Source organism: Myripristis murdjan, chromosome 23, assembly GCF_902150065.1.
Source record: "Myripristis murdjan chromosome 23, fMyrMur1.1, whole genome shotgun sequence".
Lineage (NCBI taxonomy): Eukaryota > Metazoa > Chordata > Actinopteri > Holocentriformes > Holocentridae > Myripristis > Myripristis murdjan.
Genome location: NC_044002.1, coordinates 1,342,970 through 1,366,834, shown reverse-complemented (window position 1 = coordinate 1,366,834; position 23,865 = coordinate 1,342,970). Strand labels below are relative to the sequence as shown.

The window sequence follows — 23,865 nt, the reverse complement described above, 5'->3', positions numbered from 1 at the left end:
AGAGAGAGGAGTGAGGGATAATGAATCCCTGCTATTTTGCATCATGTAGGACACCTCTTACATCATGTTACACTTGCCTGCATCTTCACTCTTGGGGGAATGAGACAGATTTGCATAATATATGCATGACATGGATCTTCAAGATTCTTGAAACAGGATGAAGATGTGAAAATGATGAAGATTCTCCACTGCACCCAAGCGCCCTCTAGTGGGAAGGCGTGACAAAATGGGTATAGGCCAGTGAACAGAACTTCCCATGCACAGCCAGTATTTGCAGTTAGGTGCTCGTCGGTTGCAGGAACATCTCAGTAGAGACTTTATGGAGTATTTTTGGATTTGGAAGATATAATGTAATGTAGTGAGGGGGCACCCTAAAAACGTCATTCAGTCCCTTACATGTTCTATCCACTGAAATAAATAACAGTTCAATTCTGGTCCACATTAACTGTTCAGTGACAGAATGCTCTTTCCCTGCTATAGTCCATTCTGACTGACAGGACAGGTGTTTGAACAGAATTGAGTCAATTCCATTTCTATAACTGATACCGTATAAGATTCTGAATGCAACCGAAACAATTTTTTTTTTTTTTCAAAAAAGCACGTTGACAAAACTATGCTGAAGATTTTGGCATAACAACTGTCTCAACAGCCGCCCGTGACAATGGCTCCACGTAGTGGCGACAACAAGGTACGAAGTTTCCGATAATCCCCGAAGTGCGACGGAGTTATCCGCAACATCCCGAGCCGTAGCGGAGCTATCCGGAACATCCGGCTGTGGCCTTTCAACATAAACAGCAATGGCGGAGGCAGCAGCAGCGTCTACAGCGGCTTCAACAGTCACGGGAGGCTGGACCAAACACGTAACCTGCAGGTAAGACAACATCTATTGAGTATTACAGTATCGAAGAAGACGACATTGTCTATCGTTTGATATCAAAATAGCAGCGGTCCGGTGGTTGGCGAGCGGCTGACAACAGCGTCTTCTGAGGCTTTGCTAAAGCTGTAATGTGTTGTGTTGTGGTCTGATAGCAAGCTTGGCTGATAAATCTTCGGCTCTTAGATATTTGGCAGTTCGCTGTCCACTTAAACCAGGTTTAGCTTGCATAATTTGCTGGTCTAAACAAAAGAGACTCTGGCCAGTACCCAGTGCTGTCCGCGGATACCCGCGAATCTTCCAAGCTAACGTTAACTAACGTAGAAGTGCTAGTTGACAAGTTGAAATTCACAACAGTCAGTTCACTTTCCTTCCTGGATGATAACATTGATCTCCGAGGCGCCATATCAAAACTATAGTGCATTGTTAGCTTAACTGTTTATTGAGACGGTAACGCAATGTTAGCTAAAAGTGGCAGTGTGTATATGTAAGTGAAAAAAGACTAGCGTCCCTTCACAACACACGTATGTCTTACTTGTTTATCTCGGCCTAAAAAAAAAAAACAATTATGAAAACGAGAGCGTTCGCTTTGAGGTGCGGTTGTTTAAATGTACAACTGTTAGGTACGCAAGCTTTATTTTCTGCACAAATTGAACTATTCTCTATCATTCACCAGGGCTAATTGTTGTTGGTTTTGTTTTGTTTTTGTTTTGTGTGTGTCTGCAGGTATTTCATGCATGGGCTTTGCAAAGAAGGAGACAACTGTCGATACTCACATGATCTCGCCAGCAGTAAACCTGCAGTCATGATTTGCAAGTTCTTTCAGAAAGGAAACTGCGCGTTTGGGGACCGTTGCAGGTGAAGATCCAAGCAAATCTGCTACCAACAGTTTCTACTTTTAACATTAATTTCATTTTCAGATGGACCACTTGTGTTTGAGTGGCTTGCTCAAAGTTAGGTGGAGTCCACAGTAGGGAATTCTCTCTCAAACTGGCCCCCCCTCAGGCAGGGGATGGCAGCTTTGTGGCAACACTTCTCAGAAGTATTACAGTCTTCTCTTCCAGTGGATCTGACACCTGAGAAGGCTGCTTCTTAAAAACACGGTGTTGGTGTGTGTCTGTGGCAGCCCCTGTTATGATCCTGTCTGTTAACTACATTCACTCTGCTGTGGCAGGCTGTAACTGCTGTGCTTAATGAAATCGTATCATTGCTTAAAAATTTCTTTATCTTTTTTTCCAAGCATTGTTTGTTCAGCCTAAAGCATTCCGATGTACTGCCACTTCACTCTCTGTAGCTGTCAAGCCATAGGCCTTTGCTGAAGTGATAATTATGACACCTTTAGGCCATACATGGGCACTTGGTTGATTATATATAGTTATTAGGCCAAAGATCAAATTTATTTATACAGCATTTCAAATAAAAAAGAATCAGGTTTGTGCCAAGATACAGAGAATTAAGCAGAAATCATCATAAAACATCAGTACTTAAATATATACTCATATAGATACATGTGCAAATACACATTTATCAGGGCTGAACGATAATGTGGAAAAAATCATATTGTGATTAATTTGACAGATATTGGGTTGTGATATGATCCACGATTTTAGTAGTGTTGATTTTAGCATTAGAATTGTATTTTTCACCAGAAAAGCTATTAAAATGATGATTGTGTGATTGTTGCTGGGGTCTATACTACACAAGCATGTTTTCTTATATCTTGAGAATACCATTTGTAGACCTGGGCATCTTGAGCACCACAATAATTAAATTATAATGCTACTTTGTCACACATTTGACCTTTATCAAAAAATTGCAGCTCCTGCGATTTGGATATCGCACTTGGACATATTGCGATTTTGGTAATATTTACATTAATTGTTAAGTCCTAACATGCATACGTATACATACATGCAGTACACAGACACACACAGGACTCCTAATATAAATATGTATATATTTACAAACATACATACATGCATTCATACATTTAAAGTACAATACATATATCACACTTTCGTGTATTTCTACACATATCTATATGTGCTGCTATTGTTTGCGTTCCAGACTGCCGATTTGTCCAAAATCCTGAGGTCTTGTCTGGGTGAATCTGCTGAAAGAAAATGATTGATCTTGTGGGGTGTCGGCTAGCAGATTAGTTGGCCTGTTTGCGGTTGAGCTTCAGTTTACCCAGACAGTAGCAGCCAGTCGCACAGACAGCGTCTGCCTGGTGTCTGGGTTCAGGAGCATCTCTATAGCTGCAAGGGCCGCTCAGAGGGTTACCCTGACTGGACAAGGAGAGTCTTTATGCTTTAGTTATTTGTTAACTTCAGTACCCCCATGGCCTATTGCCTGTATGAAGATTTTACACCAGATGATCTTGTGTTGTGGCTGCTACTGCTGCTGTTGTTGTTGTGTTGATAAGTCACATTCCTCCATCCATATGATGGAGCTGCAGAAAGGAGGGTGTCCTCATTATTTCCGTGACCCCTCGGGGCTCTGCAGGCTGTATTAAGACTCTAGAGAAAGGGTCCCGCCATTGGGGGTTTATTATGGTTGAATTCCCTGGGCTCTATCTATTGTGACGGACTCTGTCTCGCTCCGTCTCTCTCTCTCTCTCTCTCTCTCTCTCTCTCTCTCTCTCTCTCTCTCTCTCTCTCTCTCTCTCTGCCTCTTTCTCTCCTGCAGCCCCCAGGGCCAGACAGAGTGCACCACAGCCTGCATGGCAATTGCATAACCCTCTGTGTTTCCCTCCTGTTCCTTTTCTCTAAGTGCCCCCCCACCCCACCCCTCTGCTGTTGCTGGGTTCACTCAGTTCATGCTGCCATTCTACTGCAGCGCCCTCTTCTCTCATTTATTTATGCATACGCCAGCACCCTGCCGCTGCTGCCTCCTCCACCGTTTGTCCAACACTCCAGTGGCTTTCTGGGAGCAGACTGGTTAGTAGTGGTGAGTTCCAGCAGAGCTCTGCAACATTGAAGGGGTTCGAAGAGAGATAAGGACATTTTTCCCATTTGTATAGCCATATGCACCGGCTGTCAGTGAGGATTAGTCATGGTGTATTGTAGCAATGGAGTTGTCTTGTTTTCCTCTACTGAGACCGCACCAACAGGCAGCCCAGGCGCTACAGGACTGCTGAGGCTCTGTTGTGATTGATTGAAACTGGCCCCAATCTCAATGCAATAACCACAAAAAGAACTTCTATTGCATGTAATTGCATACAATTTTCAGGACAACATCCAGACCTGCACTATAATGGTTGCAGTGCATTTTCACATTAATCTGGCCTCCAGTGGTGAATTTTAGTGTCCACTGATGGTCTAAATGCTTTTTGACTTTTCCTTCTTGACAGGACTATGATTACCTTCAGTGGCTCTCCAAAGTTTTGGCATGAAACTGATAGCCTACCTTTAAAAGATACTGAATATTAGCACAACTATTAGGTGTTGGTAGATTGCGATATAAAAACAGCAGCACTAACCTACAAAAACAGCTGAGCCCTATATCTGGGCATCATAGTATGTAAAACAGTGTAATCTAAATGTGACCTGAATACAATTGTGTTAGGGTCATTGAATGGGTGACCAAAGACACCCATTCAATGACTAGTGCTGAGTATCGATTCAAATTTCAAGAATCGATTCGATTCCGATTCACAAGATTCAGAATCGATTATCATGATTCGATCCAATTTGATTTGATCCGATATTGCCGATCCGATTCAATCCGATATTGATTTGGTTAGTTTTATTAAAAAGCATTTTGAGCTGTTACCGAATTACATGCCTGTCTAGTTATGCAACACATTAATACTTGTATTATATTGTGTCATTTGACAACAAATTAATAAAGGTGTTGATAATTAAAATGGCTGTAAGACTGGTGAAAATGGCTAGGACCAATCCGCCTCCCAGAAGTGCTATCACACTAACAGATCCAGGGCAGCCAACAGAGGGCTACACCTGTAGCAATTGATTGCTATTAGGACAGTAACTTTGTGCATTTAAATCACATTAAGAATTCACTCAAAAGCTGTTGCTCTTGGATACAAATGTACTTTTATTTTTTGATTTGCTTTGCCATTTGGCTCACAAATAACTAAACAGCTGAACCTGTATTTTAATTATGGCCACTTGGCGGCCCACAAACAGCTGTTAAGAACAACTACAGTACAGCACATTTAAGTGTAGAGCATTAGCAGACTTGTGTGTAGAGACTCACAGTAACTTCTGCCTGTTGTGCATTTTCTGAGCACGTGTAGAGTTGGCAGGCAGCTGTAGTGTTTCTTTTAGTTTCTTTTGTTGCGGCCCGGCGGTGGTGGGCTGGAACAAGAGATCTTGGTGATGGCGTATCATGTGGTTCCTGAGGTTGATCGTATTGCCACTATATTTCACCTCCATCTGGCATGCCTTGCAAATGGCTTTGCTTTTGTCAAGCTCGTTTTTCCCGTGGTAGTTTTTAAAGCCGAAATGTTGCCAGATATCAGCTTTTAGCGTCTTGGGCGTTTTAAGAGCTGTTGCTCGGCTAGTAGAGCTGCTAGCGTGACCGCTACTGTTCGAAGCCATGTTTGGTTGTACAGTTGTCCCTCGCTATAATGCGGTTCACCTTTCGCGGCCTCGCAGTTTCGCGGATTTTTTTTTTGTGCAATTTTGCATGTTTTTTTTTTTTTTTTTTAACAGCGCATTGTGTTCTGCGTCCTGATTGGCTAAGGGACTGTAGACCATTGTCAATCAATCTCCTCCGTGCCGTGTCTCCTGTACAGTACAGAATGCGTTCATTCTATAATACTGGACTTATTTTTCTACCAAGGTTTGAACTTTGAGAGTGTTTAAACTAGGGATGCGCATTTAGATTAATTTTATAACCGAGTAACCTAGCCTGGGCCTACTCGAGTACCCGAGTAATTAGGTTAAATGGGGACACATAAAATCGTTCATATACAGCGCATCAATATACCCGTTTAATCGAGGAGAAAACTTTTTTCACAGTCATCGTTATCTTGGTGGTAGACTGCTTTCATGTTTTATCCATGTCCGAGTAGGCTAAATAAAATAAACATGTATAAATGCTCCCTGGTGTGCGTGGTTGAATCCATTTATTAAATAAATCGGTCTCAACCAGTGTTCACGAAGCTGACGGAATAAGCAGTCTTTGGTGTGGATGCGCATAGCCAAGTAGGTACCCTCTCTCTGAAAATTGAAAATGTATATCTATCTAGATGTTAGACTAAATTATTTATTTGCTAGCTCAATCATGTTGTTACTATAGAATATCCGCTGGATTTTTTTTTTTCATGGACCGATAGTTATAGCCTACTTCTGCCGACTTCTCAGTCATTTTTAATCTAACAGGTGCCGTGACAGCGACACAGCTGATCTTTATCTACAACCAACTTATATTAACAGTTATATTTAAATACAGGCTACTGCTTTCCAGTGTCAGCACCACAACAAACATCTATCTTTTCATAAACTCACCAGCCGATGTTTTATTTCAGCTGGGGCTGCGTTACTCCAATTTAACGTCAGCTCCGATTAATGTGGCTGAGCAGCAAAAGTAACAGTAAGCAGTCACAATAAGGCTGAACAGAGTTATATAATTTCAGCCCCACCTTTCGGAGGCTTTTGCTAATTACCTTTTCAGGCTGTTATCAATTTACCTCTGAAATAAAGACGACAGTTTTCTCAGATGTGTCGATTTATTAAATGTTCACGTCAGTGTACAGATGCAAAGGAATTGACAAATTAATTAAATCAATGGTCTTGGCAACTCATAAAGACTAAACAAATTAATAACGATTAATAGGCTGATTAATAACTGATTACATTAGCACATTAATAACAAGAAAAAAGTTATAGCCGCACATCTCCATGGAAAATCTTACAGGTAGCCTACTGTCCGTGGTGCTGACTCCGCATTTCATTCTCTATTATAGCCTAGAAATTAAAGCTCCATAAAATTCACGGAGGATCTTGTATAGCTCTTCTTTCTTTACAGGTGTGAAATCAGCTGTTTGCCCGGTGTTTGTCAGGTAGTCTTGTAGACATCTGACGGCCCAAGACGTTGACCGGGCCGTACCGGCTTCATTTCCTGACCTCTCCAGCTGATCCAGCTCTTCACTCGTCACTCTCGTGTATCTCTCCTTTTTCTCTTCTGTCTTGTCTTCCTCGCTCAGCCGTTTATCCAAACTTAGGTCGCCAAACAAATCAAAATTGACAACCAAACGGTCCATTATGCAGGCGAACAAAGCTGACAGCGGCTTAAACGTTTTGCGTTGCCATGGAAACCACACAGACTCAGGAAATAGCTAATATTGCGGGAGGAGTAATATGTTCAGTGATTAGTTTTTTTTTTTCATTTAAGCACGGCTAGCCGTACTCAATTGCTCATTTGAGCACATTCTAAACGTCTGATTGACCAATCAGATTGCTCGGTCGGATCTACCTGTTGTATAAATGTAGTTTGATCCTAAGCTGGACTGGGCACTTTTGTATGCCGCGGATAACCGAGTAGTAATTTGTAACCGAGTAGCAAATTCTCCCCTCGGATAGTCGGGTACCCGGTTAACCCCGCCCATCCCTAGTTTAAACAACAGAGAAAAGTGAGAAAATGTTAATGCCTGTCTGAGAGAAGTGTATAAAGTGTGTAGTGAGGGGTTTTACAGCCTTAAAACATCTATAATAATTGTAAAAAATAAAGCTGACTACTTCGCGGATTTCGCCTATTGCGGGTTATTTTTAGAATGTAACTCCTCCTGTATATTGTGCATACACCATGAGCAAGGGAACTAAATATTAACATGCAGATGTAAACAATGCAGCTTACAAAAACAAATCCCAACAGGGTTTCCCACAGGATTTTTTGAAACTGTGGTGCTGAGGTGGGCAACCCCCCCCCCTCCCCCGCGTGGTCCCCAACCGGACCACAACCAGACCAAATGTGTTAGAATGTAACAGAAACACAGAGTTTGGTTCGGACCAATACACACTTTATTTACATTGCTACATATTGCAAGACTGTATTATTGGCAGTGTGCAGCCTGGCTGAGAGCACTTCATCTTTCTTTTTTTTTTTTTTTTTTGAAAAAGAGCTCTAAGGCTCTATTGTAGTTCAACTCAGCCAGAGGTGGCCCATTGATGCTGAGCAGCATGCATGCTGCCAGATGGTCCCCCTGCAGCCTGTTCCTCAGGTCTGTCTTCACCTACACATAAATACAATTTAAAGTGAGTGGAACTTGGTAAATTGAGAAAAACCAAACCATCTCTGACTTACAGTTTACTATTAACCAAATGGCTAAAAAAACGGCCCTGCCTCGAGGTAGGGACTCGGAGCGGCCCCGAAAACTCCTGGGTGGGGCTTGGGGTTTACTTGGTGCTGACTGGATTTACTCATGGCGCGATGTGGTGTCAACAGAAAGCAAACAGCTGGGCGCTATGCGTCCCTAGCAACACGGCCAACACTACCAAGCTAACGCTAACGTGCTAGCTAACGTTAGCTAACAGTAACAACACACTTTCTAGCCGGCATTTTTAGGGACGCTAACGTTTGCTTTAGCGGACGTTAGCTAACGCTAACAACAGGCTTTTTTAACAACACGCATTTTGATGCCCCGGTCATGGTCGCTCAGCCGCCCGGTAACTTTACAGGAACCTTCCTCCTCCTCGGCCTCTCAGTGGAGTCATGGCAGGTGAGAGGGCCGAGCGAGAGGACGTTCCTGTAGCAGCTCCTGCCCCCCAGATACTACCAGGAACACTGCAGAAGCCCCAGCCACAAGCCATCCACAACCCAAAAAAGCTCCAGCCCCGTCATGTCATATTTGGCTTTGACTTAACTGAACATTTGCTCTCACTTTAAGGAAAAAAAAAATCGGGATATATATCGTATATCTATATTCAGCCAAAATATATCAGGATATGACTTTTGGTCCATGTCGCCCAGCCCTACTGTCGGTCGCAATGCAATGTTAACATTAATAACATTAGGGTCGTTTTCACAGGCTTGAACAAAAAATGGATTAAACTTAATCTTGCTTAGGTACCTTTCTCTCGCCCTTTTCTCTCCCTCTGCTTTTTACCGCCTCCACTCTTGAGCGCGCAGCAGTAGGACAAAGCAGGCGGGTGATAACTCCGGTGCGTTTTCAAAATAAAATTAATTGCGGCGTAGTGTAACATGTCGTGATATTTAATTTATCATTTAAAACTCTGATCATAGTAAGTATATGTGCGCAAATATATGCTATGTGTGTATGTAGGGTCGTTTTCACAGGTCATTCATAGAATATACTTTAAATTGTGTTAACACCCGAAAAAAAAAAAAAAATCATCATTCCCAAGCCGTAGCGGCTTTTATTTAGCCGTGGCGGTGCGCCACGATCAATTACATGTAGCGGAAACCCTGCCCAAATAAGACTTTGCAAATGTCTGTTAACACACTCTTCCTTTTCATCAATTGTTTGACTTAAGTAGATTGACATGTGAAATCGGTGGTCAGTTGTAAATTAAACATAGTGTGGGTTTAGCTGCTTCAAGTAAACGAATGTCTTCTGAAGAAACCCAAATTTAGAAAATATAAAGATTTGTGTCCCAGCAGTCAACATTACATGCTATTCTTGCGCTCAGATCTGTGTACTATTTCAGTTATACTACAGTGATCAGTTTCATGAGAAACTGCTTTCATTGTAAATTCAATTCAGAGTTCATATTCAAAGCAGTGCTTTGCACTTGCACCAATCATGGATTCGCACATGTAATTTTGTTGTACCTGTAAAATTATGGTAAACATCTTCAATGAAAATCAAAATGTCAGGTGGTGGAAATGCACAAACAGCAAAATAGATCCAGAATGTCAGATCTATTGGCAGCAGTTGTTTTTAACAGTGTTTAAGTGCTTTAGCATTTTGTTTTCAGTCTGTTTCTGTTTTGTCCTGAGTAGAGATCACATGGTTGAGACAATTGCCTATTTTCACCCTGAGTATGTGTGAAGACACCAGAAAATTATGCTATCTCATCTGGAGAAAATATGGCATTGGCTGTCTGCCTTCAGATATGCGCATTTTTATTCTGTAATCAGCTAGAGCTGCCGGTCAGTCTTCTGCCCTACTTCTGCTTATCCTATCAGCTGCCTTTGACATAGTTAACCACCAGATCCTCCTCTCTGCAGTCGTTGTGCTTGGCATGGAGACAGGAAGTGTCTAAATCCTACTGCTTGTCCACAGGGGTACCTCAAGGGTCAGCGCTTGGTCCCCTTCTCTTTTCAGTGTACACCTCCTCTCTCGGTGTAGTCGTCTGCTCACATGGCATTTTATACCACTCTTAAGCTGATGATACCAAGCTCCTCCAATCATTCCAGCCAGACGACCCCACAGTCTCAGCTCGAATATCGATATGCCTCACTGATATCTCAGCATGGATGAAGGAACGCCATTTCAGCTCAACCTGTCAAAGACTGAGCTCCACGTCTTCCCAGCCAGTCCCTCTGTACATCTGTTCAACAACAGATCAGTATCCAAGTGGATTCTACACAGCTCATTCCCACAAAATCTGCCAGAAACTTGGGAGTCATAACTGATTACTGACTGACCTTTAAGGGACACACGTTTGTGTGGCTCGCGCATGCCAAATTGCACTGTATAAGATGATCCAGAATGTGGTGGTGTGTCTGGTATACAACCAGCCGAAAACTGCATGTGATTCCACTGTTCATATCCTTCCACTGGCTCCCAGTTGCTGCTGACATCAAATTCAAGTCCATGTCACTTGCCTACAAAGCAGCAACCAAAACTGATCCTACCTACCTGGACACCCTCTTTCAGGTCCATGCTCCCCTCTGCTCACTTCACTCCGCCATGGAGCAGCGCCTGGAACTGCCAGTGCAACAAGACCCTAATGGCCCTTTTCCACTAGTACCTACTCGGCTCGACTCTACTCTGTTTGAAAGCTTTTCCATTAGGTTCTTGTACCTGGTAGCAGATACTATTTTGGGACCTACTCAGCCGGGGTTCCAAGCGAGCCGAGTCGAGCTGAGACGAGCCGAAATGTGACGTAACGCCGTGCAGGCCACTGATTGGACGGGGAGCGATGACATATGAGAGCGACTCCTGCATGAAAACCAAACCCCGCATTAAAAAAAAAAAAAAAAACGGCAACAGCGACCCTGCGCATTGATCATCGCTGAAGTTGGCAAAGTCGGAAAATGGCAAGCAAACCAGTACCGTGGTCAAATGAAGAGGTGGAGACTTTTCTGGGCTTGGTGGCAGCCCAAAGAATCTAGAGGGAGCTGGACGGTGCGCCGCCTTGCTATGACGACTCCACCCAGGTGAGGTGGTACTCAATTGTTATGGAAAACCACCTAAACTGCGTCGAGGCGAGTAGAGTCGAGCTGAGTTGAGCCGAGTAGGTACTAGTGGAAAAGGGACATAAATCACTAGCTAGACTCTACTCTACTCTGGTTCCTCAGTGGTGGAAGGAGCTACAAAACTCCATTTGATCTGCAGAGTCCCTCTCCATTTTTAAAAGAAGCCTAAAAACCCTGCTCTTTAGGGAACACCCTCTCACCTAATGGATTGTGTAATCCCCCATATAAAAAAATCTGCCCCTATGCTTTCTTCCTTTCTCTATGCACTTTATTCACACTATACGTTACCTCCTTACACTGCCTTGTAGCACTGTGTCCTTTGGACCAGAACCAGAGCTTTATTGCACTTGATGTCGTTCTCTCCTGAATAGATACTTGCTTGTGGTGTATAAAAATCTTACATGTATGTCGCTTTGGATAAAAGCGTTTGCCAAATGTGAATTGTAATTGTATTCAAATGAGTTGTCTTCTTTTGAAGGCTAAATATAGCCCACAGATTAGCTGCACAGTGGTAGTCTTGTGGAATATACTTTACCCATAAAGTATTTGGCTTTGCTAAATTTAAGCTTTCATGTTTTAGGTCAAGGCCATGGGAAATAAACATGTGTGATCACATCAATGTGGAAGGAGATGTTTTTCTTTGTTGTTTTAATGTATAGCAGCTGCCAAATTAAAGAAACAAGGCAGTAGTTGTGAAAAGAGAGGCCCTGTGTTATAGATGATGTAAACATGTTTAACCTTGTGGCATTGCAGTATGAGTTGAGGTGGCATGTGCCCTGTGTGTTATCTGTCGGATAACAAATGAAATAACAATGGATAACACATTATCTGTTGTGTTCCTTGTCTCTATGACACGATGTGACCATCATAATGCCATCATGGTGCCATTCAAGCCTAATTTTTTGACCAAGACTGCTGAACAGTCTCCGTCTCACATGGACATGTGAAATCTCAGACCACGTCCTGTGATACACTATGAAACTAAATAAGGATGGAGAGTAGCCTACACCTAACAAGCACATTATTAGGAAGGTGACCATCATAATGCCATCATGGTGCCATTCAAGCCTAATTTTTTGACCAAGACTGCTGAACAGTCTCCGTCTCACATGGAGATGTGAAATCTCAGACTACGTCCTATGATACACTATGAAACTAAATAAGGGTGGAGAGTAGCCTACACCTAACAAGCACATTATTAGGAAGGCAGATGCCCGGCTATTAGGGGTGCAACAGGAAAGGTCATGTGATCACCAAATTGTCATGTTCTGTTCTCTGGCCATCATGAATGTTGTCACCAAATTTCATGGCATTCTACCATATAAATTTTGAGATATGCTGCTCTGGGCCTAACTGCTGACTGACTGCCACAGTGACTTGTAGGCCCCTCTTATCAGTGCTTTGAATAGAGTAGCCCATAAGTAAAAGTGCATTAAGTAAATATGAAAGGAAGGAAAATTTTAATCATAACCATGACATAAAGTGCAGTTTGCAAAATAAATCATTATTCACATCCTTAAAAAGTAAGCTTGCTTACTCATGCCAGTTTTGCTTTTAAACCTCAAAGTCCTTGAAAAATTGCTGTAAATACAGCTTACTTACTTGATTTTTTTTTTTTTTTTTTTTAATTCAACTGTTTGACCCTGCACCCATATGAAATCACAGTTTTTGGTCACCAAAACACAACTTTTGAAAAAGGCTCTCCAGAGAGGAGGAAATGCGGTTTTCTTTTTGTGGTGTGGATGGTGAAAACAAAACAATTTGATTATGCTGATGTGTCTGTGCACACATGCACCACTTTGATCATGCTGTTATTTTCAACAACTTCATTTTCATTTGTGACTTTTAGGGGGAGCTAAATATAGCCACTCAGCCTTGTTTTTATCCTTCCACTTAGAGTTTTGGATGGTGTTAAAACATTTTTAACCATTGTAATGGCCACAACCGCACAGGAGAATATTGGCCCCGTTTCACACTCTCATGGCATTAGTTTCATTATAGTTTGATTAGTTTGTTACCTGCATAGGTTTATTTCATTTCCCAGTCAACTACACGCAAACAATTAACATCAAAGTTTCTTTGATTTAGAATTGTTTATTTGCTTTAACCTTGCATTTATATGGAGTGCACACACTAATATACTGTAGGGCAGTCTTCCGTTATATTAATCATTTGCTTCTTTGAGTTACCATGTTGGAGGTGCCTTCCCAGTGGAGCAGAAGGTATGGCTGAAGGCGAGAACAGTTGAATGTTGGAATCATGAACCATGTGCTGCAAATGGCATGGGGGGATTTGGGGTTTAATTAGGCTTGCTCCGTATTTAGTTGTAGTTGATGCTCATCTTGTTTACCCCCTTGTGTGTTATTTGGTTTGGCCAAGCCACCACGTATGTTCCCTCATGTGTCATTATGTTAGCTCAGTTTCTAGAATATACCTGCCCTGTCTGGGAGAGATCAGCCCACGCTAAGAAATTAGACCCAGCACTGAACAACACCTGCCGCCTGATGGATGCCTGAAATGCACCAACACAAACAACTTACACCTCCTTGCTGGTATTTGCCCTTCCAACATCAGATGGGAAGTTACAAGCAAAGTCAAGATGACAAAAGCCACAACAGATGAACGCCACAATCTTCATGGACGTCAACCCCCAACACAACGACTTAAGTCAAGAAGAAGCTTTCTCAGCCATGTCCAACCCCTAACAACATCTCAGGAAGAAACCAGACGCCAACTCTGGTTGGAAAAGCTCCAAAAGGAACCATCACCAGTTGACATGCAAATTCCACCTGCTGAAGAACTCCCTCCTGGCTCAGACGCACCATGGACCCAGTGGAAAACCTTGAATCGCCTGAGAATGAGATCAGGACGATCCAAGGTTGCTCTGAACAAATAGAGCTACTAGACTGGACCAACCACCTGTGAATGTGGAAAAGCAGACCACACCATGGAGCACAGCCTCATCTTCCCTCTACTACCCAACCCCTGTAGCCAGACAGACCTTGCAGAGTTCAACACACACGCAAAGACCTGTGTCAAGAAATGGGAGACTGTTGTACAACATCGCTTTGAAGAAATGAAAAGAAGAAAATGAAGAAGCTCAGTTTCTATGGGTAACATCTGGTGTAGTTGTTGTCATACTAGGTTTAGTTATGTTCTGTTGACTTCTTTTATACTCCTAGTAATTAAATCCTTGGTTTGTAATAAGTCTGCATTTTGGGTAAATAAAATCCCAGTCTTTCATTTACTACAACTGTTTCCTTGTTGCCTTGCTGCTTGGTCCCTAACAGTTGGTGGCAGTGGTGGGATCATCCAGTAAAGGACATAAGATATTTTTTCTCAAGTTTTTTGGGGATTTTTTTTTTCTTTTTTTCTTTCTTTGCTGCTCCCCCAACATTAAAAAAGATAAGTGTAGCAGGGAGGAAAAAGTCTGCCGACTGCCCAAGAGAGGCAAGCATTATGGGAAGTGAATCCAGCTGAAAGGTAGAACCATCCAGGAAACTGGTGAAATTATTATATTATAACAATATATGAGATTTCTGTCCCCTAAGCTTCACGTCTGGTTTCAAAAGCATGAACCAGCTTTAACTATGGTGGCTGCTAAGCTGGCTTATGTCTTTGTGTTGCGCGGAAGAAGGGGCCACCATGGAGCTACAGTTCATGGAAAACTACAAAGGACAGCTGTAAACCACCCCAACAGTACTGTCAAGAGACAAGTGGCCAGCTGGGGTATGCCTCCCATGTGGGAAAGCCAGTCAGCATGCCATAAAAATCCACTGGTAAAAACCCAATTTGTTGTCTCTGTGGAGTAGAAGGCCATACAAAACCCATGTGCCCAAAAAATGAAGCTAAGATAACACAAATGTGCTTTGTACCATGGCCTCATGTTGAATCTCAACTTAATAATGACCAGACTATTAAAATGATACACACTGAAGTTAATGGAACAACCCTCAAGGCCCTAATTGATACTGATCAGACTGATCAGACAAGACTATCCAGTTCTCTTTGAAAATGTAATGCTGCTGTTACCAGAGTGCATGCTAAACAGCCCATTGGAGCACTCTGAGACCCTCAGTCTCCTGCTCTTCTACAATACTGAGTTGGAGACAACACAGGAAGTCTCAGAAAACCTACAGACAGTGAAGACAGGAGCAATTCCAGCACACAGTTGTGAAACCACAAACCAGTGCTGAGCTAGTTACCTTTAGGGTTTGAAATACCTGCCTTATATGCAGAAAACTGTTCCATCTTAAGCGTCTCTTTTTTCAGAGAGTGAAGGAGATGGAGCCAGGAACTGAGCTGGCCTTCAACATAGAGGAATTAATTCTGCAGAATGACCTGCTCTGCTGTCAGCAGGGGTCAGTGTTGCAGGTAGTGGTCCCCCAAGCAGCTAGAGACACCATACTTGCCTTGGGGCATTTGGTTCCATGAGCTGACCTCCGAGGTAAGCATAAAACCGCAGCATGCATTAAACATCACTTCCACTGGACTGGCCTCTACAGAAGTTTTGCTCAGTTATTTAGAAGTTGTCCTCAGTGCCAAATGGCATCTGCTAAAATTCCCTCCAGAGCTCCACTCCAACCTCTACTCATCATTGGCACCCCATTTGAGCACCTTGGGGTGGACATTGTTGGTCCTGTTGAGAGGAACAAGGCCAGAAGCCATTACATTCTGGTCATCACAGATCATGCTATGAAGTATCCTGAAGTTTTCCCTAGGGATGGCGAAAATGGAAAATTTTCTTGGTCGACCACCGGGCCTCATTAATCTGTTTATTTCGGTTAACCGAGAATATTATTTGACTGTCTGTTAACCTTAAAAGAATAACCGCAACAAACAACAGTTTCAGACATTTTTTAAAGTTTCTGAATATCACAAGCGGTCACGGAGAAATCGTTATGTAAAGTAGGCATGCCGAATCCTGTCGGTGCCGACATCGCTGGGTTAAATAACAAACTGCTGTGTTTGCTTCTATCATAACAAAACGCCAACATTTGTAATAATGGTAGGTGGGCTCACTAAACCACCCCAAACCAACCGGGAAATCAAACTGATGTTTACATTCAACGTCCGCGAGATCTCTTCTTCTTCACGCCCTTTCTATGCTTTCTGGCACACTCGACTTGCGAGACCTCCTTACGAGTGAACGTCTCGCGAGCATATGCTCGTGAGGGGCAGGTGTGTGGCATGTACCAGTGCACACTGGGTAATGTAGTATAGCCAAATCACAAGGCGAGACATCGAGCAAGACAGGGCACTATGGGCTCACGAGTAGTCCCAGTACGCCGTAAAAACTCCCGATACACTACAGGCTAAAACTGAGACGTGCCGGTACTCCGTACCGGTGCGTACCGGCCCACTTAAAGCATCATAATTCTGTTCGAAGTGAACAAACGCACGTCACATTCCAGGCTGACTCAACTTCTTTTTAACCGACAAGATTATTCGGTTAAAGTTCAAACGGTCAACAACCGGTCAAACGGCCACCGGTTAGCATCCCTAGTTTTCCCATTGAAACCCATTGATATCATTGTATCCTATGTTGTCCAGATCAGGGACCAATTGGAGAAAATGAAAGAGCTTACCCAGTCACATATGGCAGAGGCCCAGCAACAGCAGAAGCCCAGGTACAATCAGTCAGACCAGCAGAGGTCCTTAAGCCGTGGACAAAAAGTGCTAGTGCTCCTCCTTAGTGATAAGAACAAGAACTTGGAAAAGTGCTAAGGACCATTTGAAATCGTGAAGTAACTTGGGCACAACCACATATCAGGTGTCAACCCCAGGGCAGTCAGGCTCCACTAGGGTGCTGTATATAAACCTCCTGAAGGAGTAGGTGCAGCGACCTGAAAGAAAAGCAGAAGTGATGGTCATCAGACATGTACTGGACAAAGAGGAAGTGAATGAGCAATACATACTTCCTGCTGCCAGTGGACCATGACTTCAGCCATATCTCAGAAAACACTACTGCTTTAGGTGAGATCAGTCTGAATCTCAGAAGTATTTCAGGTGAATCCTGGGATAAAAAATATTGTTAACAGTTAAAGGAGCTTCTGTGAGAGGGTTACAGGATTCCTGCACAACTAGTGTTTTCACTGAAAAAGGAGGTTGACCTGATGCTATTCCTGGGGATCATCAAGACTTCAAAAAGTGAGTGGTGTAACCCAGTATTCCTGATGCCAAAAAAGGATGGCAGCAGATGGCAGTTCTGTGTTGACTTCAGGAACCTGATTCAGTTTTTCTGTTTGATTTCTTATACAACACCAAGGATTGATTACCTGCTTGAAAGGCTGGGAAAAGCAAAATACTTAACAGTTGGTTTGTGCAAGGGTCACTGGTGGGTTCCACTCACTGTTTGCTTGAATGAGCTGACAGCCTTCAGGACACCATGAGGTCTCTTCCAGTTCATGGTCCTGCCATTCTGGCTGCACGGTGCTCTAACAATCTTCCAGAGGCTCGTGGACTAGGCGCTTTAGAATTAATCTGGTTTTGCTCAGCATATCTGGAAGACATGGTCATTTACAGTGCCACCTGGGAGGAGCACCTGGAATATCTGTCCACCGTGTTGGATTGTCTCCACTCTGCCAGGCTGACTGTAACACAGTGAAGTGTGTCTTTGCTCCTGCAGTGACAGAGTTCCTGGGCCACGTCATCAGAAATGGGGTGATACAACTACAGGTCAGCACGATCCAGGCCATCAAATCATGTCCTTTACCACAAACAAGGAAGAAACTCTGATCTTTTCTAGCATGGTGGGCTTCTATCACCACACATACCATAACTATACTGGCAGACCGAATTGGATCCTGGTGTCTCAATCAGGTGCTGTTGACAGGGGAGTCAGTGGCAGCTTTCCATGACATCCAGCAATCATTGAGGAAGAAACCTGCTCTGTACAATCTGAACTTTGAACATTTTATTCTGTGAACAAATGTTTCTGACAGGGTTCTGGGGGCAGTGCTTTTCTCAGGACCACAAGGTGACCGCCATCCAGGTGCCTGCATCAGCTGGAAACTGTTCCCAGGGAAGTTAGGTATTCAACAGCGGAGAAGGTGGCACCAGCCATCAAGTGGGCTCTTGGCTCCGGCACTACCACCTGGGTAGAGAATTTACCCTAGAGATGGATGATAAAGCACTTCAATGGATGGAAAGGATGAAAACTACCAACAGAAGGATCATGCACTGGTACCTGTCACTGCAACCATTTCACTTTGGCATTCAGCACATCTCCGGCAAGGACAACATCACAACTACCTCTCAGTGTTCAAGCGAGACTCCTGAAAGTGGGGAGTGTGTGATGGCCATAGCCACACAGGGTAATATTGGCCACATTTACACTCTCACTACATTAATTTTGTCAACGTTTCATTGGTTTATTACCTGAACAAGTTTATTTCATTTGCAGTCAACCACACCCAGTTTATTTGATATATATTTGAATATATTTACTTTTACTTTGCATTTTTTTATATAGAGTGCACACATTCTTGCATTATATTAGTCATTTGCTTCTTTGTTTGAGTTACTGTGCTTGTTGGAGGTGCCTTCCTGGTAGCACAAAAGGTGTGGCTGAAGGCTGAGGACAGTTAAACGCTAGAGTCAGCTGATTTGGCTGAACCATGTACTGCAAATGTCGTAGGTGGTATTAGTGTTTAGTTAGTTTTGCTCTGTATTTAGTTGTAGTTAAGTGGTTCCCAACCCAGTCCTCAAGAAACCCCTGTCCTGCAGGTTTTTGTCCCAGCTTTACTCTTTCACAACTGATCCATTGAAGGGCTTCATGCTGATTGGTTAAAACAGATCTACCTGAACTGGGTGTGCATGAAGGTGCATGGGTCTTAATTGGATCAGGTGTGCATATTATTCATCTTGTTTACCCACTAGTGTGTTATTTGGTTTGGTTAAGCTACTGTATATAAGTTTCTTCATGCACCATGATGTTGGGTCAGTTTGTTTAAGTAACATCTGGCAGGATTTCTGCCAAAGAGATAAAGGGATGGTGTGTGGTCCACTTTCTGACTTCCACACATGGAGCTGCCCAGTACTGTCATCCACTGCAGCTTCACTGCCTTGCTTAAAAACAGTGCACCCCGAAAATTCAGTTTTTCGCAGCAGTACTTAAGTCGCATTGAATTTTCGGTTGTCATGAGAACATTGCATAGTAATTGTTTTGGAGATGTTGTTTTATAAAAAAGTTGTGACAATCATTCACCTCTAAACAGCTTTTAGTCCATTTTGAACTTGCCAGGTTGAACTGTTGTTTCTGAAATGAAACCACATCTGCACACAAACAACAACTTTTATTGGTTTCAAATTAGAACTGAAAGCTTGGCTAAAATCTAAATAATCATGTGATCAGTGAATAATATTTACATAGTGTACATTTCTATATTTTATTATTGTCCTTTTTTATTTCCTTCTTTTATTATGTTGATGTAAAGCTCTGATGCAGTTTATTGACTTGTATTCTGCAGACTGCTGTGAACCTGGTTGTGTATCCTCTCATGCCCAGACACCACAGATTAAATTTATCTTGATAGCTAAGTCTTGGACAGTTATTTAACTGTCCATCACCCCTGTTAAATAAACAAGTAAGTGAATAAATAAAGGAGCTGAGTAGGTCTAACTGACTGTTACCGACTGATGACTATGAAAAGCCCAGCCTGTCTTGTTGACTGTTCAGACGTTGGGGAACAGTTTCCTTGGTTGCGCAGCTCCATAGAAAATTAAAGGACTTCTGCAGACTTTAATCATCCTATTTCCAGTGTGAACTCTTAAAGGGATAGTTCACCTATTTTGATATTACTTCAGTTACCCCCTAACTGCTATGTGGGACAGTAGTGGCCAGTAGTGGCCACTGCAGGTTCACTGCCTTGCTTAAGGCTACCTCAACAGTAGTGATTGAAGAGTGGAGAGTGATGCTCTCACTTTCCCCACCCGTGTTTTCCAGCTGGACTGGGTATACAAACCAGTCACAGGCCTGCTTCTGGAAAACTTCTAGGCCACAACTGATTGGGAAACATTTTGTAAACTTTGTCTTAATAAAGTTATCATTTTCATTAATGCTAGCATGATGTGTTTCCTCAGGTTTGAACACTGTAAACCAGCCAAGCAAGAGGAGCTGCCGAACACCCAGGCGCTGCCGCTGCCTTCCCTCCTGGTGGTTGGCCCGTCAGACCCAGAGCCCAGTGGACCAACACCTGGCCCAGGGGCACGAGACTGGGTCAATGCTGCCGAGTTCGTTCCAGGGCAGCCTTACTGTGGACGGGGTGAGTTAGCACCATTGTAAGATGCCAGCATTCCAGTATAAGGAAACAGATTAATCAACATCCAGTTGTAATCTTCTGGTAGAATTTCTGTGGTTAGCCAAATAGCCTTTTTCAGCTGGCTGTTTTGATAATATTATAGGGCTACATTTGTTAGTTATGCTTGTGTAGTATTTAACAGTAAAAAGGTTATTGACAGTTGCATTACTACTAGGGATGCACCGATCCGATATTGGTATCGGTATCGGTCCCGATATTAAAGAAAATTCTAGATCGGGTATCAGTGACAATGGGCCCGATCCATAGGGGCCGATCTATTCAGTCTAATTCTATGCTGTGCGCTGTGTGTAACGCCACGCGCTAGCAACTCGCCGTGCGGAGACTCGCGTTGTTTTCGAAATGGTAAAACGTCTAGCTGAAACACAGCTAACTTAATCAAGCACCTGCAGAAATTTCACCGCGACACGCGGTGTCAGTCGGGGTGTACGGCCCGGTATGGAATGTCTCGCGGACTTTCTCGCGGAGCGGTACCGGGTCGCGCTCTATAGCAGCGGTCCCCAACCCACCGGGGGTTGGAGCGCGCTGAGTTTGTTGAACTGAATAAACAAAAAGGAAGGCGGTATGAAGCAGCCAACTTGGAAGGAGATGAAGGAAAGAGGTGAAAATTTTCCACCTAATAGTGTGCAGGCAACAAAAATCACTGGGAGGATACTTCATTGTTATGGACGGATAACCGCTGTTGGTTGTTGGGACAAGAGATTCTGGCTCCTAATTAACCACAGACTCACAGCCGAGAGAGAAGAAATGCTTGCTTTCCTAAGCAAGAAGCTGCCAGTGATGCTTGAGCCTGAGCTTGAGAAGCTTGAGAAATCTGCTGGAACAGCTCACTGACACTGAGTGCTATGTGTGTGAAAAAACTTGACAAGTTGGGACAACCTCTGATCATTATTATTATTATTATTTTTTTTTTTTTTTTACCAAGCTTAGTGACGCTATTTTTTAAGCAGCTGCTTTTGTAATGGATGTTTAATTCCTATTTGCACCAATCTATTGTCAAGAGCTGATTGCTATTTATTTTGAATGTCTACCAACCAAGCTAGTGAAGCTGTTTTTTTTCCTCAATTTCAGCTCCTTTATTATTTATTTTACATTGGGTGTTATATTCCTAATTGCACTGACTGAACCAGGAGAGGTTTTGTTATATTTTTTACATGTTTGACCAAGCTTGTGAAGTTATTGGTTTATTTTAGATTGCTGTACTGGTGCACAGTTATTAAATAAATAAGTAATTCGGTACTTTTATATCTGTTTATTTGTTTAAAAAAAAATAAGAAAGAAATGTTTAAGTCAAAGTCTGATGTTGCCTTGCACAAAAGAATGATCCCAGTCTTTTCTACACATTGAGACATACCGTTTGTTAGGTAATTCAGTGTGTTTTTCTGTAACGGTATTGGATCGGTATCGGCCGATACTAAACCTCAGATATCGGTATCGGTATCGGAAGCGAAAAAAGCGGATCGGTGCATCCCTAATTACTACCCCATATTTATCACTCTCGTCACAAAGTTGCCTAAACTACAAATCATATTTTAGTCTATTTGCAAGATTCACATGTTAAATTGCATGTCAAAATTCAGTTAAGTTATTCTATTGAACACATTTTTGTTCATAAAATTCTAATAGAACTAAAAATAATTATTTAATACCTTCAAATTTATACATCTTATTCTCATGATGAATATACATTTTGTTTGGGCATTATTTGTCCCAGGCTTTTGTGAAATTGTCAGCAAATCTGTCCAGGTAACTCTGTTATTCACATCAACAAAATTGGTGGCAAGTAGTAATTACTGACATCACTCCGTCAAAGAGCAAGGGGTAATATTCTGTTAACACGGTTATTCAAGGTCACGGGGAGACCCTTTCATAGCATACCAAAATTTGGAAGCAGATCAGCTCAGTAAGAACTCAACCAGTGAGTAGACAGTAGGAAGCTTTCTCTATCCATGTAAACATAGTGGAGGTATGTGTCCCAAAAGCATACTAATTCTTAACAGTACAGAGTATTAATTTTCAGAGTAGACTGTTTTGGCAATTAGTATGACTATAAATTCAATGCATTGCATTATTTTTTAAGTAACTGGATGATGTCGTCTGCCGCCCATCCACTTCAAAATTGAAAAACAGGTAGTTACAAAAACATCTATCTCAATGTATTTTTTGTATAAGGTTAACTAAATTAACTTCACTTTCACCCATTTTATTTTACATTTTCTTGTGAGGAGCTTCCCTTATCCTAGAGCTGATTGTGGGACAATATTGTATAGTATTTGCACACTCAAAATATTTAATAATTGTTTTTTTTGTTTTTTTTTTTAACATTTTCTGCTTAATTTGATAGTGACAGTAGAGAGAGAGGGAATAACATGCAGCAAAGCACCTGGGCTTAGATTCAAATCCAGGCCACTTCAGTAAGGACAGTAAGGACTAGAGTTCTCATCGGGCCTGAAAATTAAGACCCGACCGAACCGGGCCCGACTGGACCAGCCCGAGGCCCTACCCTACCCGACTAATTAGCCGAACTTTAGGCCTGACAGTCCGATAAAGCCCGAAAAAAAAAAAATCGCCAAATTCACCATTATTTAGCAGCGCCGATGGCTCAAATTCTAGTAGCAGTGAGAGAACGGACATAATAGTTGGCGAACGGCAGCTTCAAATGTTCAGTTGTTCATAAAATATAAAAGTAGGCTATTAATTTCTCCGTTCTTAACTTCTCTGTTGTAAAGTTTCTTTGGATACTCAGAAAAGCGCTGTATAAATTAGAGATTTTATTCTAACCCTTGAGCCTACATAACATCACTCTAAGTTTCCGACTCAACTCTTGTCCTCCAGGGCCAGCGGAACTCTGCACGTCTTCAGTCGGACAGTATTGGGAATAAATAAATACCATAAAGGCTTTGTTTGAATCTTTGTTCTTCCTAAGTCATTATTATTGATTGAATATTAAGCAATGTATCAGATATCACACAGCAAACGATACTTTAACTCCATAATAATCCAACACTTTATTAAAAATATATAGGCCAGCAGCAGTGCAGTCTTGTAAACAAAATAAATACTGGCAAACTACAAACTAAATATCACTCTGAATGGCTAAATTGGTGGAGAAATTGGCCGCTCTGTCACTGTCTGATTTATGACTTTGCCAAGTCTGCCAGCACAGCAGGATACTGCTGCAACTCTCTCTCACTTGTTTGCGCTGCGCTCGCACAGCTGGTTGTCTGTCTGTCACTGAAAGTTTAGCCTCCAAATCCAATCCAGTCTCTCACTCTCTCCACTAGTCACATAAAAATGAAACGTCATAATCAATAACAC

General features: G+C 42.4%; 1 protein-coding gene across 1 annotated transcript in view; it reads left to right on the top strand.

Annotated features, from left to right (window-relative positions):
* The first annotated feature begins 738 nt into the window (after positions 1-738).
* Positions 739-23,865, top strand: part of mkrn1 (makorin, ring finger protein, 1) — a 37,020-nt gene continuing 13,893 nt past the window's right edge. The window contains exons 1-3 of the mRNA XM_030045788.1: positions 739-871; positions 1,601-1,732; positions 20,312-20,493. Of these exons, the coding sequence (XP_029901648.1) occupies positions 798-871; positions 1,601-1,732; positions 20,312-20,493 (388 nt within the window). The 5' untranslated portion in view covers positions 739-797. The remainder of the gene's footprint in view (positions 872-1,600; positions 1,733-20,311; positions 20,494-23,865) is intronic.